The following is an 18,585-nucleotide window of genomic DNA, read 5'->3' as shown; positions in this document are numbered from 1 at the left end:
TCCACCCACCTCGGCCTCCCAAAGTGCTGGGATTACAGGCATGAGCCACCGCACCTATCCTAAAGATACTTATTTTAAACCACCAAATATAGCACAAATGTTTTTAAAGACAAATAAAAAGGATTAAGATTGTTATTTTTAATACTTTCTTATTATTCCTTACCATGTATGGTGTCATAAATTGGAAACCATCCTGAGATGACTGTTGCAGCTTCACTATACAGTAAAGGATCAATATCAATGTACACTTTACCAATGGCATCATTTGCACTGTAAGTATCATGGTCAAGAACTGTGATCTGTAAAGGTTCATCTTGTAAGTCTTCATCATCCACCTAAAAGTATACCTTAAAATTAAATCTCACATAGTTTTAAAATCTTAATTACCACAAATGTACACCTATATCAAATGAAAAGGATGACCATCTGCAAATAAAATCTTGCAGATTTCTAAGCACCAAAGTAGAGAAAATTAACACACAAAAAGTTATAGCTCCTTTTCCTACACAATATCCCATCTTTCTAAAGAAAAAAAGTTTCTCTCTCAGCACAAGAGTGGGATGACTAACAACAAAAAAAGTTATATCTTAATTTTTGTACATATCATTCTGTGTTTTACAACTTTGCCTATGATATACAGCAAAAGTGCCTAAGGAATGTCATATTAGAGTTCATGTAGTATCTATAGAGAGAAGAATGCTAATTGAGTACAATGACACCACAATTTCTAAGGGTGATTTCAGAGAACAAAACCATAAGGAAAACTAACATTATGTGTAAGAAACATTATGTGTAAGAAACTAACATTATGTGTAAGTTATGTGTAGTTACACATAACTAACATTATGTGTAACAAATTCACAAATTAAGTAAGTTCACAAATTAAGTTCATGATATAAACGTTTACCCTCTTCCCTTTTATTTAGTCATTATCGAGTTATTATCATATGCCAAACACTGTGCCCAACGGAGGGATTTACAATGGAGAACAGTGCAAAATGATTTCTCCCTCATGGAAGACACGTTCACTATTTTGGCTGCCACCGTGTGAATATCATGCCATTATCTAATTTGCCAGCCCCCCTTCATCAAATATAGTGGCCAGAAGGGAACATATTATAGTATTAAGAATTAAAGTACATTAAGGAATTACTGATATCATTAGTGGGATAATGTGATAAGGTTTTGTTTATTTATAAGGGGTCCTTCTTTATAAGAGGTATATAATTTGGAATTTATAGATGAAATCATATAACATCTCAAATTTGCCTTAAAATATCCCCCGCAGAAGGAAAACTGGGGTGGGCGGGAGTTAAAAAGACGAAACAAGAACAGTAAAATGTAGACAGCTGTTAAAGGTGGGTGAGGTTCAATATACTAATCTACCTTTATGCATGCTTGAAATTTTCCATAATGAAATGTTAAAATAAAATAATCATTTTGAATCCCAACCCATTCTGAATCATCTGTCATCCAAAGGCATTCTCTCCAGTACTATTCTGTTATGTATACATTTAATAAAAGAGAAAGAATCATAAAACAAACCATTAACCATACTCCAAGACATTTCCCCCAATTTCTAACTCCTGTTAGAAGAAAATACTGTTAGAATTAAAAATACTCTCTGTATATACTTATTTAACCACCTGTACATTCACCCCTGAGTATTATCATTTTTTCTCATGGTACAACTAAGGTATCCCTTCCCTGACATTAGGGGGCGCTATACTAACAACTAAGTGACTAAATATAGCTTGTGATACATGGATAGCTAATAATATGACTAATATGAATAGGGAAATTCAAGAATTAATTATAATGAAGTAATTAAGAATATTTAGTAGAGTAAATGGAGCCTATCTGGAATCCCAAAATATTATAAATTAGGACTTTCTGAGAGATGTTTTAAATGTTTAAATTGGCAATATGCACTGCTAAAATACTGCATTTCTTAGCCTCCCTTGCAACCAAATGTGATACAAGCATAAATCATTACATAGAGTTTGGTAGGGAGGGTGCAAACTTGTTAAAGAAGGCTTGCTCATCTGAAAGTGTTATGTTAACTCATCAGCTCCTCCTCCTGGACTCCCCTTCACTCTAGCTCCTTCTGCCAGCCTGGAACAGTCATGTGCTCACTGGAACTCCAGGTGCTAAACTGGAGCCAAAAGGACCTTGAATCATTTTAAGAGAAGCCACAGGCTATGTATAGATGACGGAGTCCGAAATGACTGTGTGGAGCAACCATACTACCCTTACACTGCCTGGTACAACATTCCTTTCATGTAAGATAAAAACATCTATTTTGCTTAAGACATTTATTTGAGTGCCATCTCTCTCTCTCTCTCTCTCTCTCCACACAACTGTATATACATATATATACACAACTGTATATATATACTATATATAAACACAGTTGTGTATATATAGTTGTGTATATATATAACCGTATATATATACAGTTGTACATATTTAGTTGTATATATATACAACTGTATATATACATATACCTGTATATATACAACTGTATATATACATATACCTGTATATATACAACTGTATATATACATATACCTGTATATATACAACTGTATATATACATATACCTGTATATATACAACTGTATATATACATATACCTGTATATATACAACTGTATATATACATATACCTGTATATATACAACTGTATATACACAACTGTATATCTACACTGTATATATATACACACACAACTGTGTATATATATAAACTGTATATATACACAACTGTGTGTATATATATACAACTGAATATATATATATATAAAAAACTGAATGCAATTAATAACTGATAAACAGGGTTTTAAAAAGGGTTAAAAAGTACTACATAATCAATGTTAACTGTAAACACAAAGTTTTAAATACATTTTTCACAGCATATACATTATTCAGGAAGACTAGTCAAAACAGTAACTTACTAAATGTCTTTTTTTTTTTTTTTTAAGATGGAGTCTCACTCTGTCACCCAGGCTGGAGTGCAATGGTGTGATCTTGACTCACTGCAACCTCTGCCTCCCAGGTTCAAGCGATTCTCAGGCCTCGGCCTCCCACATAGCTGGGATTACAGATGCGCACCACCACACCCAGCTAATTTTTGTATTTTAGTAGAGACGGGGTTTCACCATGTTGCCTAGGTTGGACTTGAACTCTGGATCTCAGGTGATCCACCTGCCTCGGCTTCCCAAAGTGCCGAGATTAGGCGTGAGCTACTGCACCCAGCCACTAACTTAATAAATTTTAAGGGAACTGCCTGGTAAATCCCTTATTTCAGAAAATAAATATATTATTTTTCATATTGTTAAGTAAGCTGCTTGAGTACTCATTAGCTTTAAAAAATATCACTTATTACCATCATCATTAAAATGAAATATCACTTTTTTAATATTTCCTAGTATCATGAAAATTACTCCAACACATGAAGCTTGCCTTTTCCCACCATTCCAATAACAATGTAATTAAAACTATTTGTTTTTAACCATTTCTAGGTTATAGTTGGGGGAAAGGCAATCAAAATAAACTATATAAACATTCCAGTGTTTTGCTTGGGTAATGAAGATAGACTCTGTAATTCTAATTCCATCTGAAATCATGTAAGGAAGGTACTCTGATTATTTTTTGACTCATATATTCCACACCTTTACTTTAATAATGTAGTTTAGGCCGGGCGCGGTGGCTCAAGCCTGTAATCCCAGCACTTTGGGAGGCCGAGACGGGCTGATCACGAGGTCAGGAGATCGAGACCATCCTGGCTAACACGGTGAAACCCCATCTCTACTAAAAAAATACAAAAAAAACTAGCCGGGCGAGGTGGCGGGCGCCTATAGTCCCAGCTACTCGGGAGGCTGAGGCAGGAGAATGGCGTAAACCCGGGAGGCGGAGCTTGAAGTGAGCTGAGATCCGGCCACTGCACTCCAGCCTGGGTGACAGAGCAAGACTCCATCTCAAAAAAAAAAAATGTAGTTTAAAATGTCAAAAAAAAAATGTAGTTTAAAATGTCACAATAGACTGAATACATGTGCAACAGGTCTTTCAAAATACATAGTGGCATTTTAGAAGCAGCTAAAAGAAAAATCTGTACATATACATAAAAGAAAATGAGAAGAGAATCAAAATATTTCATGATGAAAATGTCAACTAAAAGTATAAACTTGTAGGACTCTCACTTCCTGATTTCAAAACTCATTACAAAGCTATAGTAATCAAAACAATATGGTAACAGTATAAAGACAGACATATAGACCAATGGAATGGAATTGAGAGTCCAGAAATAAATCCTCACATCTATGTCCAACTGATTTTTTTTAACTTGCCTCAAAGGTAAAGTCCTAAAAAATTTACTGACCTCCAGTTCAATGTTCTAGCAGATAACATGGAAGTACAGTTTAAAAGAGGAGGAGTTTACAGAAACCAGGAATTATCTTCCTTAGAGAGATCCATCTGCTTGAAAACCTTTCGGTGAAAGCTACTGGGAGGTTAAGAATAACAGTTTCTATAACTGAGTCCTTTTGGTAGAAGACGGAGACATAGCCAAGCTACTCTGATGAGGTAGTAATTTTGAGAAACACAGTTATATTTCACAGAGTAATAAATAAAAGCTGTCACTGCCCATAAATGCTCTGAGTCTACAAATGAGGTACACCTTTCTTATACAAACTGAGATTAAGTTTGGTAACAAAATCTTTTCAAACTGCAGTTCTATTTTTTTAGCACACCTACGCCACTCAGACTAATTAAACTATACATTAACGAAAGAACAGATGATATACCCCAAAATGCTAATATTCAAACCCACTTTCTGCCAAACGCCGAATGCCTATCCAAAATGCTGAGTGATTTAAAAATATTATTCCCGAGCCGCGCACGGTGGCTCACGCCCGTAATCCCAGCACTTTGGGAGGTTGAGGCGGGTGGATCACTTGAGGTCGTGAGTTTGAGAACAGCCTATCCAACATGGAGAAACCCCGTCTCTACTGAAAATACAAAATTAGCAGGATGTAGTGGTGCATGAGTGTTAATTCCAGCTACTCGAGACGCTGAGGAAGGAGAATCGCTTGAACCCGGGAGGCAGAGGTTGCAGTGAGCCAAGATCGCACCATTGCCCTCCAGCCTGGGCAACAAGAGGGAAATTCCATCTCAAAAAAAAAATAAAAAAATAAAAATATACACACACACACACACACACACACACACGTAAGTCTCTTTTTTTTTGACTAGTGAAACCCATATTAACATACAACATGCTTCATAACCACCTCTATACTACTCTGGAAAGGATTCACATTTGAAAAAAACAGAGGCTCCAAATGGTAAGGCTGTCTGAGGTCATCTGCAAATTAGCAAGCACCAGAAATAGAATGTGTTTTCTCTTAATCCAGACCTTTAAGCTTTTCCAACAGAGGGCTGCTACACAGTATCCCAACCACTACAGAATGTGCCTTCCAGCACTAAAAGAAAGATCACGGTCCTAATATAAACCATAAGCAAAGCAGTGCCTAAACATCCTAGTGTTATTTCTTCCATCTTCAGGTATGAGTTTGGCAGGTTCCCCAGCATGATCAAAGCGTCTTTCAAGCAACCCAATACTTTCCTTCCCTTGTTCTCTTTCACTGAAGAATGACACTTTACTTTGCAAGAGCTAAACTTTACCCAGGCTCCATAATGGTTATGAAAGAGGCCTCAGAAAAGGCACAGCAGCCACAGTGCTGCCCAGTATAAGGGCTGGCATGAAATAGCAGGGGAGGAAAAACCAAATTGGTCCTCACAAGTTTCTTAAGTAGTCCAAAGAAAATTCCAAAGAAGAAAATTTCTCTTGCAGCTGAGAGGTGAAGGAAGTGGTTATCAGAGAAATGGGCAATGTGTGTAGTAAATATTCACTGAAAGCCTATTACATGCTCTTCTAGGGGTTGAGGATATAGCAGTGAAGAAGAATTAAAAAAGCAGGGAAAACACTGCTGGCACAGGGAACAATAACTGACAAGGATGTTTAATTTGGGAAGGGTAGTGGATAGAAAGGGAGAATGTAAGATGGAGGTGTGGTGGTCTGGTAATAGCTTTGGAGTCAGGCCGACTTCGGTTTGAATCCTTACTCTACCACTTAGCTAGCTCTGGGTTGGACTTCTGAGTCATCTTAAAATAAAAGGTGCCGGCCGGGGGTGGTGGCTCACACCTGTAAACTCAGTGCTTTGGGGGGCCGAGGCAGGTGGATCACGAGGTCAGGAGATCAAGACCATCCTGGCTAGCACAGTGAAACCTTGTCTCTACTAAAAAACACAAAAAATTAGCCGGGCGTGGTGGCAGGTGCCTGTAGTTCCAGCTACTCGGGAGGCTGAGGCAGGAGAATGGCATGAATCTGGAAGGCAGAGGTTGCAGTGAGCCGAGATCACGCCACTGCGCTCCAGCCTGGGTGACAGGGTGAGACTCCATCTCAAAAATAAATAAATAAATAAAGGTGCCTTCGTGGCACTGTGAGAATTGAATGAGGTTAACACATGTAAAGCACTTCACCAGTGCCTGGGCTATAATAAGCAGTCTGTAAGTGAGAATTGTATCTCCTTTTGTATGTCACCTTGTTGATCCCAAAGCCTAGCAAAGTCCCTATAATCTCTTGGAGGATTGGGGCATGCCGACAGACCAAATCAATACATGAAAAAATAAACAGATATAGAGAGAAAGAGGGCAGAAACTGCAGGGAGGTGGCTGGGTGCAACATAAAACAGACATTCTAACAGTAACACAATGGACTTCCTAAGAAGAGCACAAGAGGAGAACATGAGTGATAGGGACCTCTACATTCAAGTGTCTCAAGGAAGGAAGCACAGGTGGGAAGATGGGAGGGATGAAAAGAGACCTGGGTGAGGACATGGGAGGCTCCCCTTTTGGAGAAGTCCCCTCAGATCACCAGGCCATGAGCCATTTGAACATAACCACCTCCTGTCTCTGTGTGGACTACCAATCAATGGGAAAAGAACAGTCTCTTCAACAAATGTGCCCAAACAACTGAATTTCTACATGTATGAATTTCGACATACACGAATGAAGTTGGGGCCAGGCGTAGTGGCTAACACCTGTAATCCTAGCACTTTGGGAGGCCAAGGCAGGCAGATCACTTGAGGTCAGGAGTTCAAGACCAGCCGGGCCAAAAGGGTGAAACCCCGTCTCTACTAAAAATACAAAAAAAATTAGCCAGGCATGATGGCACATGCCTGTAATTCCAGCTACTAGGGAGGCTGAGGCAGGAGAATCACCCAAACCTAGCAGGTGGAGGTTGCAGTGAGCCAAGATCATGCCACTACACTCCAGCCTGGGCAACAGAGCAAGACTCTGCCTTTAAAATAAAAGGAATGAAGCTGGCCTCTTATCTCACACCATTATAAAAAGTAACTCCAAATGAATCCATGACCTATATATAAAAACTAAAACCATAAAACTCTTACAAAAACCATAGGGGTAATCTTCATGACCTTAGAGTTGACAATGGATTCTTTCATTTCACACCAAAAGAAAAATAAATATATTGGACTTCATCAAAATTAAAAACTTCTGTGCATAAAAGAAAATTATCAAGAAAGTAAAAAGACAACCTACTGAATGAGTGAAAATATTTGCAAATAATATATCTGATAATAAGTTAATATTCAGAATATACAAAGAACTTTTACAACTCAACAACAAAAATAACTCAATTAGAAAATAAAATGTGGCATACATATACAATGGGATATTATTCAGCCATAAGAAGGAATAAAATTCTGATACATGTTACAGTGTGGATGAACCCTGAAAACATTATGCTGAGTAAAAGAAAGCAGATACAATAGGACAAGTATTATATGATTCCATTTATATGAAATATCTAGCATAAGCAAATTCAAAGAAACAGAAAGTAGATTAGAGGTTACTAGAGTCTAGGGAGAGGAGGGAATGGGAAGTTATTGGTTAGAGGGTACACAATTTCCATTTACGGTAAAGAAAAAGTTCTGGAAATAGTAGTGATGGTAGCAAAACATTGTGAATGTAATTAATGCTACCAAGCTGTACACTTACAAATGATTTAAATGGCAATATTCACAATATATAGTACTACAATTTTAAAAAATTTATTTTAATCCACATATTATTCTTAAGTAATTTTTGGTATATGCTAAAATTTAGAGAAAACTACAATAATAATAATAATATAATACATTTGAGGACTTCTTTTGTTCATATGTTATTATATACTATATTTTCTTAAATGTAATATAACATTTTTAGACTCAATATTCCTAGGTAAGCAGAAAAGAAAATATTTTTATGACGTAGAAATACTACTGTGCCTGAAATAAAGGTTCTCATTATTCCTGAGGGAAAAGAGTCACCTCAAAAAAATACACTCAAAAATGCTGACATTTAAAAACTTACCTCAAATTTAAACCACTCCGAGTTCCACTGAGGGTTGAGTGACTTAAGGTACACATCTGTTTTAAAGGTGGTATTACCAAATTTTACCTAAAAACGAATAAGAAATTATTCACATATAAATATCAAAAATGTGAATACAAGTAAATGTTAATGTCAGCCAACCAATAGAAGGATTAGCCATAAAGGGGACAAAAGACTATTACCCTCTGAGACAAAGGGAAGAAAGTACAGATGGATCCAGGTAAGCTTGTAGACTATACCCACAACAAGGGATTACCCATGTTCTGCTTGACCAGCTCCACACATCACAAAGAACTAACTTCCCCCATTTCTAAAGAGCACATACAGAGCAATAAAAGATCAACAACCCAATAGAAAAAATAGGCAAAGGATATTATCAGACAAGTCACAGAAATGGAAATACAGCTGTCTTTAACCACATCAAAAGATGATCAACCTCATTCACACTAAGAGAAATAGAAACTAAAATATTTTTACTTATCAGGCTGGCAAAGATCAAAAGGTTTGAACACAGAATTCGTCAGGTACTGTCATACTTTGCTAGTAGGAGTGTAGAAAAATCTCTACAGAGAACAACTTGACAACATATATCAAAATTTTAAATGCCTTAAATCCCTTTTAAGCTAGCAATTCTATTTCTTAGAATTTATCCCACAGAGGTACACAATGGCATATATCAGCAGCATTACTGTAGCAAAAGCCTGGAAACAAGCTAAATATCTATTAATATGGAACTAATTAAATTTATGGTAAAGCAACACAATGGAGCACTAAATAGAATAAAGCAGTTCTCCACGCAGTTAAGGAACAACTTCCAAGATACATCTTTCTCCTGCAGATATATGGCATTCTTCAGCAAAAAAAAAAAAAAAAAAAGACAGAATTTATATAATAGGTATATGTCTATATATGTGCACATTATTTCTAGAAGTATATACAAGAAATAGTAACAGTGGTCACTAGAAAGAGCAGAGGAAAGGCTGGGAGAGAGAAGCTGACTCACTTTGTACCTTTTGAATTTTGAACCATGCATGATACTACCTATTTTAAATGCATTATTTTAAAATTCAAAAGCATCAAAAATTAAAATTCAAATGGCAATAACTTTATGTTCATTCAAATTGCACAATCCTAGATTTGCTTCCAGGAATTTTAACCTACAGAAGTACTTTCACATAAGCCCTCCCCACCAAAAATATAGTCATTCAGCAGGAAAGTGACTGAATAAATCATTTGTCCCTATAAAGAATGGAGTCGATTATACATACTGTCATGAGAAGATATTAATTACATAATAACTGAAAAAACAAGTAGCAGAATATATAAAGTAGGATTATATTTGTTTCTAAAAATGCAATAGAGATATACAAGTATTTTTTTAAGGGGATGAAGAATATATTAACATAAACCAAAGAACTGACAGCAATTATCTCTGTAGAAGGGACTGATAGGGTGTAGGGAATAGAGTACAGTGCTCTAAGAAGAAAGTAAGGGGTTTTCAAGTTATATTTGAGTGTTTGAATCTTTTTTAATGGGGAGCATTCAAGTATTACTTGCATAATTTTTTAAATCACAACAATAGAGAAATGAAACTTAATAAGGAAAAACTTAGGAAGAATAGAGGTTCTTGCTTAATTACTAATTTAATTTTCATTCCATTTCAATATTCAAGGCATGATGGAAATATTTATTGTCTAGTTTATCTAAAGTTGCTTTATATGAAGTAAAATACTGTTAGGATTTATAAAAACATTCAAAATCATTCAAAAGCCAAATATACTTAAGGGTTTTGGCTCAACTGCCAAAAGTAGCACATGATTTTTTAAGTGACAAATTTAAAGCACTCTACAGTTTTGTCCCACTATAACAGTTTTGCTATACCGTGCCTTTTTGTTGTTGTGCAACTGTTCATTTTAAATAAAGATCTGATAGTCCACAAACCGCATTAAACAAACAAAAAAGACTTTAGAAAAAAGGAAAAGGCATCAGCCAGGCAGGGTGGCGCGTGCCTGCAGTCCCAGCTACTCAGGAAGCTAAGGCAAGAGGACTGCTTGAAGTCAGGAGTTCAAGGCTGCTGCATTCAGGCCTGAGTGACAGAGCAAGATCCAGTCTCTCAAACAAATAAACAAATAAAGGACAAGAAACAAAAAGAAAAAGGCTGGAGTGTGTATTTTGCCAACATTGGATGATTTGCATTCCAGCACAGGAGAATCTCGGTTCACTTAGTCTTATTTAATTAAAAAGACATTTTATTACTCAGCAATTAAATGAATGCCTTATAACTTTGTTAAAGAACATCAAGGATTTTAATGGAGATCCCCCCTAGTAAAGTAAAGCATTCTCTTTACCTACTCATTAGCTAAATTACCTTGAGAAAGTTATTAATCTGTTATTTAAATTGGCTTCTTCTTCTGAAAAGTGGGATTGTTAAGTGAGCATTACATGATATAACACATGTAGAGACCTAGCAAAATGTATGTACGTAGGAAATATTCATTAAATATGTATTTTCCTCTCCCTGTTCCCTCAAAGGTTCCTAGAAAAACACAAGATGACAATGCAGTTTAGCCAAACAATTGGTAACACACATTGAGATATATTTCCATTAATACTTCCCTTATACAGAACCCCATCTTACTCTAGAGATTCCTGCAAGACTAATCATCTTTAAGTATTACTTGGTCTTTGCTGGGTCCCTACACTCCTGACATCATATATAGTGGAAATTCTCTCAATAAATGCAACCAGGACCAATACTTGATCAGTTAATCAAATAACTTGGTTAAATTAGAGGATCACTAAAAATTATACAGACTGTAAACATTTTAAGGGTGCAGCACACCAACATGGCACAAGTATACATATGTAACAAACCTGCACGTTATGCACATGTACCCTAGAACTTAAAGTATAATAATAAAAAAAAAAGATAAAACATACAAACAAACATTCATTCCTGTTTTTTAATTTAAGGCTAAGACTTCTTCTTTGTGTAAAAGTCAACTGTTTAGTCATCTTTTTTGCATAAGCCACATTCATCTCTGATTTCTAGTTTGGGATGCTATAAAAAGCATGAACAAAGAATACTCTATTTTTTACAAGCTTTTCTCCACCTAATTCAAGAGTAATTTTTAGTGACCATTTTCATGTCTTTCCATTCACTAATCCTCTATTTTTTACAATCTTTTCTCCACCTAATTCAAGAGCAATTTTTAGTGACCATTTCCATGTCTTTACATTCACTGATTTATATAAGCTTTAAATAAAATATAGTAACAAATACAGTTGACATAAGCAGATTTGGGAATAAACACAACTGCCTCTTGGTAAAGTATATCAGCCAACTGATGGGAGACTCCAGGCACACTAGAGTAGTCTTACCCAGAGGAGTATTTACGAATACGCTTTATGGAAGGAATGCAGAGCACTGAGGATTGCAATGAGTCAGTTAATGTAAGTTGTTAAGAGAGCTTCAACTATATAGGCTTCTCCTCCTAATTTTTGGACTGTTCAGTAATCTGTATCCCCCTTTCCTAGCCAGATTTATTTCCCACTTCTATTCAACAAGAATCCTCCTTCCAATTACATATGAATGAAATTTATTCAATTGAAATACATTCAATTACATCGATACATACCCTATTTCTTCTCCTGCTTTTATCAAGTTTGTCCTAGTCACCTGAAAATTTTTTCTTCCTTTTTCTCTCTTCCTTTGGAAATTTTACCATCCTCCAGACTCAGGATAAAGGTTTCTCATGACTAGCCCATGCTTCATTATCTCCCTCTTCTATGAACTTAGTCTGTAGCAAGCATTTTTCCCTTTATCATATTGTAATCCTTCATTATCCCCCTTCTCCTGCATTAATTTTTCCCCTTTCTACGGGATTATTCCTATTAGCACACAAACAGGTTCTGTATCTTTTCATTTATTTTTTAAGTACTAAAACTACTTCTCAAATACCACACTATTTTTCCTCCCCCCTTCATAGCCATACATCTTGAAACAGTTGCCTATTCATGCTCTTTCTACTTCCTCACTTCCCATGTACTTTAATTCTCTTTAAATCACTACAGGATGGGATTCCATCCTTATCATGCCTCTTGTCACAACCCCCATGTTGTCCAATCCAATAATTTTTCTGTCTTCTTACTTGACCCCAGTGACATCTGACAGTTGAGCTTCCTCTTTAAAGAAACTTCCTCTTTTGCCTTCTAAGACATTATGTTCCCCATTTTTCTCCTACCCACTGGCTCACAATCTCAGTTTCCTTCCCCTAGTCCTCCTCCTCTAATAAACCTCCTAATATCAAGTTTTTTCAAGGATTCATCCTGTTTCTCTCCCTTCCCCTTAGTCACAGGTTTGCAAAAAAGACAGAACCAAATCCTAAAGAAGCTTTAGAAATTTCTAGCAGTGTTTTTGGGGAAAATAGTAATTGCATTAAGTGGAAGGGCCAGAAATGCTAGGTATTCTTCAATGCAAGTGAGTTCCCAGCAATGAAGACTTTTACCATGTCATGACTTTCAAATGTCCCACTAGACAGTCACATGGGTAAGAAACCTACCTAGAAGGCTGGGTGCGGTGGCCCATGCCTGTAATCCCTGCACTTTGGGAGGCCAAGACGCGTGGATCACCTGAGGTCAGGTGTTCAAGACCAGTCTGTCCAACATGGTGAAACCCTGTCTCTACAAAAATACAAAAAATTAGCCAGGCGTGGTAGTGTACCGGTAGTCCTAGCTACTCAGGAGGCTGAGGCAGGAAGATCACTTGAACCTGGGAGGCGGAGGTTACAGTGAGCTGAGACAGCGCCATTGCTTCCAACCTGGGCAACAAGAGCGAAGCTCTGTCTCAAAAAAAAAAAAGAGAGAGAGAGAGAAAAGAAACCTACCTAGAACTTGTTTTACAGATAAAAGTACTGCAATCGGGTTTCAATGTACATAATTGTCAAGAACTACAACCATCACGTAAATCAAGAGGCAACTCTGCTTTTTTCCCATGAGTTGACTATTTTGAAAAATCAGATAACCAATGGCAATGAAGATCTGAGATGCCAAAACTACACAACTGTCTGACTCTGTTTGAGAAGCAGTCATATTCGCGTGATTTTCACATAGGCGCTGCACTGCCTATTCCGTGTCCCAGCTTTATTTTCTCCATATGCGGCATTTCTCAACATCCAGCAAACTGTATCTTTTACTTACTTACCTTATTTATGAACTCTCTCCTCCCACTAAAATATAAGTTCCATGACTCAAGTTTTTATAATTTATTGCTATAGCCCCAGTATCCAGTACAGTGTCTAATACATAACAAAGGTCAAATAAATATTCATTGATCCAGTATACTATATCTTTTACTTAATTACCTTATTTATGAACTCTCTTCTCCCACTAAAATGTAAGTTCTATGACTGAAGTTCTTTTAAATTTACTGCTATAGCCCCAGCATCCAGTAGTGTGTAATACATACAAAAGCTGAATAAATATTCATTGATTCATCTGATTACCTCATGTTTTCTATTATGGTCATGAAAAAGTACTTCCATATTAATATAATAACAACAGGCCGGGCACGGTGGCTCACACGTGTAATCTCGGCACATTGGGAGACCCAAGCAGGTGGATCATCTGAGGTCAGGAGTTTGAGACCAGCCTGGCCAACATGGCAAAACCCCGTCTCCACTAAAAATACAAAACTTAGCAGGGCGTGGTGCCGAGCACCTGTAATCCCAGCTACTCTGGAGGCTGAGGCAGGAGAATCACTTGAACCCAGGAGACGGAGGTTGCACTGAGCCAAGATCTCACCACTGCTCTCCAGCCTGGGTGACAGAGCGAGACTCTGTCTCAAAAAAATAATAATGATAACAACAACAACTTCTATTTCTCTGTTATAGTTAGACCATGGTACTGATTTGTTTTTAATTGTAAGAATACACAGGATATATTAACTAAAAAGTATCATGCCAGGATAGAAAGGGTAGATTTCAAAATACTGGCTATCTAAAGGGAGTCCTGGGTCTCACAGTTGAGAAACACTGGCTTGTGTGCTCATTTTTACTCAGACCTTTTTTTTTTGAATGCCACAGTCATAAATCACTTCCTTAACATCTCCAATTAAAGGCCCTATAGACATCACAAACCTAACATGCTGAAATGGAAAATGATCCACCTCAATCTTTAACATCTCCATGGAGTTTCAGAAAACCCAATACTTCAGAAAGCTAGGAGTCATCTTTTAATCTATCTTCAAAATACACCTGGAATTCATCCACTTGTCTGCATTACCAAATCCATCACCTTGGCCCATATCACCTGTTATTTGAACTATTACAGAATCTCCTAAGTGCCTGATTTCTACTCTTTCCCCTTCAATCCATTCTCCATATAACAACAGTGCTCATCTTAACAAGGGCTTTTCAATGAATTTAGGGTAAAATTCAAACTGTTAATCATGGCCTTAGTCCTTGCAAAACTGGCTCTTTGATTAACTCTCCAACTTTATCTTATACTACTCTTCCCTTCACTGACTACGTGCCAGCCACAGGCATCTTCCTTCACTTCCTAAAACACACCAAATCTCTACGTGAGATATCCGGGTTACCTTCTGTCCACCCACTCCCCTACACACACAAATATGCTCCCTCAGCAGCAGGCTCCTTCTCATCCAGCAGATTCTGGGTTTGACAAACACTTTTCTCAGGGGCCTCCCCTGATAACTCAACCTAAAGTAGGTGTTCCCTGTTGTTCTCTTTCTATTGTTCTCTTTCATGGCACCCATCCCAATCTGTAACTATATATTTAATAATTTATTTACCTTTTAAATAATTTATTTACCTTTTTATTTAAATAATTTTAAATAAATTTAAATTTTATTTACCTTATTTACCTTTAAATTTATCTGTCTCTCCCACTAAAATATAAGCTGCATTAAGAGCAGGAACCAAGTCTGTCTTACCATGTTTATCCATTGGCTAGACCAGTGACTAGCCTAGATCCTGGCAAACAGCCGACACTCAATTTGTTCAAAGAAGTAGTAAGTAACCCGTGAATCAGCCCCTTCATCACCAGCAAAATCCACCTAATTATCAAGCCCTGACAATTTTAACCTAAGAAATGTCCCACAAATCTTTCTGTTCAAATCCATTCCTATGCACATTCCCATATATTACCTGGATAATTTTACCACCTTCTTAACTGATCTCCCTGCCTCACTTCCCATCTGTCCACTCCATCAATAGCATCCCCATTCAGGCCATCCTATAAAGAAACAAACTAATACAAACATGATCTTATTTTATTTCTGCTTTAAAAACTCCCCTGGCCAGGTGTGGTGGCTCAGGCCCATAATCCCAGGACTTTGGGAGGCTGAAGCGGGAGAGGCAGGAGGATGGCTTGAGGCCAGGAGTTGGAGGATGTAGTAAGCTGCATTCCAGCCTGGGCAACAGAATAAAACTTGTCTCTTTAAAAAAGAAAGGAAGGAAAAAAAAAGCTTTCTTATCCCTCCTTATAAATATTACAGTAAAGGAGGTTTTATAGAAAATAGGGCTTTCCAGCCTCATCCTTAACAAGCTCCACTACCCACATATCACATACCCTTTCCTCCAGACACATACCAAACTAAGGCAGTTTCCTTTCCATACTATATATCCCATCCTATGACTTTGCCTTTGATGTTCCCTTTGCCCGGTAAAATCCTGGGTGTCCTTCAAGGCCCATTTCAAATGTCACTTTCACAGCAAGCCTTTCTCAACCTTCAGAGACAATTGTTTCCATATTCTAATACAATATTCATCACTTTGTCTGGTGAGGCTATATTAGCAGAGCGGTAAGAGAACAAACTGTCAGGCTATGGAAGTTTGCAAGCTATGTAACCTTAAGCAAATTATTCACCCTTCCTGGGCCTCAGTTACCTCAACCATAACATGGGACAATAACAATACTCCTATAGCAGGACTGCTGTGAAAACTAAGAATTTACAAGTACTTAGCACAGATCAGGCAATTATTAAATTCAACACGTTACCTATTATTAAATAGGCTGTGTGGGTCGATGTCTGAACTACCAGAAAGCAAACACTATGCTTTGGTTATTTGTGGATTCCTATTACCTAACATCTGGCACAACAGCACTCAAAAACTTTCTCCAATGAAGTGATTAAGAATCACCATGACAATGGGGAGGGGCAGTGAACTGCAATTATTAGGTTAGAGAACATTTAGGAAACATCAGGAATATTGAGATGAAATCTGGCTACATATTATGATATATCTATCCATCAACTCTAAGCACTAATAGCCCAAATGATTACTGCTCTAACACTCTGGCTCATCACGCCAATTTTTATTACAATCTTTACTTGGCTTCTTTCAGACTCTGGGTTATTACCTTCCGGGCCCTAGGCCTTTACTAATTTGCATGACTTTTAAACTAATCATTAGACTTAAAAAGCAATTTTGCAATTTAAGTCCATGGCAATTAATTGACTTCCTACCTCAAGGCACTAAATTACTCTGAAACACCTCATCAGACCTACCAGTCTATGCAAGAGCAGGAAGGGTTGCAGTTGTGTTTTAGAACGTGCACGGCAAATTCACAAAACGTTAGGCATGTGGGACGCACTGTGGGACTCCAAGTGTCCATAAAGGGATTCATGCACCTTCTTAAACATGATGTCCACCACTCTGGCCATCCCTTCCAAGGGGGTGTGTGTGTGTGTGTGTGTGTTTGAGTGGCTGTGGGGTCACACTTTGAGATCTCCTGAGTGGCAGTCCTGACATCAGAGTCACCCCGGCATTCGTGTGTGTGTGTGTGTGTGTGTGTGTCTGTGTGTGTGTGTGTCCGTGGCTGCGCGGCCACGCCTTGGGATCTCCTGAGTGGCAGGTGGCCTGTTAATGAGTCCTGACATCAGGGTCACCCCCGCATGCAGAATAGTACGAGCCTCCCCGCGCAGCGGACTGTGCCGCGGACGCCTGCAAGCCGTGCACCCATCGCACGCACTGAAGTCTCGGCGGTCATCCCTCGTGAGACAGCTGGACAACCACGGCCGACCGGAGGGCAGTCGAGGGGGCAATAGGCTGAGGGGCTGGGGGCGAGGTGGGTAGATCCTTCACAGGGCTTGGCGCTCCCTGTGTTTTGAGGGGCAGGACCCCGCACCAACCTCCACGAAGGCATCAGTCAGGTCACTAGCACGGTCCATCACTGGCAAATGGCGCCCAGCCACGATTTTCACCTTCAGCTTCCCAGGCATGGTCTCGGTTTCGGCCTCTTCTTGGGCTCCTGCAGAAACAAACAAACGAGTCTGCGCCGAGCGCGAGGCCGGCGGGAGACGGGCGGAGGCGCGCGGGGTAACTGACAGCGAAGGGGCGCGCGGGGGCGCGCGCGGGCGCCCGGTAGTCGCGCCGCAGGTCGCCACTCACTCTCGCAAGAGGAAGGGTGCTGTCCCACGCGGGTGCTGAGACCTCATTCCGGAAAGGCGGCCGAAGGAAGGGCTTTGACGGGTTCTTCTGCCCCGGCCCCACAGGGCTGGGACGGGAAGCAAAACCCAGTCAGCATCCCATTGAGCCTCTGCCGCCGCTGCTTGTTTCTCTTCCCCCGCCCTCAAAAATGGCGGCTCTCGGGGCACTGAAGAAAGCATCGATCGTTCGGCGCTCTGCCCACTTGGCAGGGCGAAACTAAACTCGCTGAGGAAAGATAAGGGGGCGGGGCTGACTTTGAGAAAGCTGGAGGGCAGGGAAATGGGCCGAGTCCTGCATCATCCACCGAGTCGAGGCTGTGCATAGGTGCGGCGCTGCTTCCCTGAAGGGAAACGCTCCATCTTGCTGGCTGAAGCGCGAGTGCGGCTCTGTGACTTAGCTTCCGGCCGCGGCCTTCCCAGCTGCTAACGCCGCTTTTCGGATGGGCTGTGACAGATGGAGTAGCAGCGAAGACTGCTAGAAGAGCGTTTTCAGTCGGCCTCTAGTGACCCCTTTGGTGATTCGTAAAACCAAATGAGCTGGTTTCTACTTGGAAGGGGTACAGGTGCGTGTGGTGGTTTCAGTTTTCTATGAAATAGAGTTAGATGGCCGGGCGCAGTGGCTCACCTCTGTAATCCCAGCACTTTGGGATGCGAGGCGGGCGGATCACCTGAGGTCA

General features: G+C 39.1%; 1 protein-coding gene across 7 annotated transcripts in view; it reads right to left on the bottom strand.

Moving 5' to 3' along the window:
* C2CD5 (C2 calcium dependent domain containing 5) overlaps window positions 1-18,339 on the bottom strand; it is a 99,160-nt gene extending 80,821 nt beyond the window's left edge. For 5 of the 7 annotated variants that reach the window (XM_033222684.1, XM_033222678.1, XM_033222680.1 and 2 more), the window contains exons 1-4: window positions 17,871-18,339; window positions 17,612-17,730; window positions 8,437-8,523; window positions 164-335 (exon numbers count right to left, since the gene is read on the bottom strand). In XM_033222684.1, the coding sequence (XP_033078575.1) occupies window positions 164-335; window positions 8,437-8,523; window positions 17,612-17,701 (349 nt within the window). In that variant the 5' untranslated portion in view covers window positions 17,702-17,730; window positions 17,871-18,339. The remainder of the gene's footprint in view (window positions 1-163; window positions 336-8,436; window positions 8,524-17,611; window positions 17,731-17,870) is intronic. The other 2 variants (XM_033222679.1, XM_033222682.1) reach the window with 1 other exon arrangement.
* Window positions 18,340-18,585: the final 246 nt, after the last annotated feature.

This window comes from Trachypithecus francoisi, unplaced genomic scaffold (genome assembly GCF_009764315.1).
Source record: "Trachypithecus francoisi isolate TF-2019V2 unplaced genomic scaffold, Tfra_2.0 Lachesis_group11, whole genome shotgun sequence".
NCBI classification, from domain to species: domain Eukaryota; kingdom Metazoa; phylum Chordata; class Mammalia; order Primates; family Cercopithecidae; genus Trachypithecus; species Trachypithecus francoisi.
This window is presented reverse-complemented; position numbering and strand designations above follow the sequence as displayed.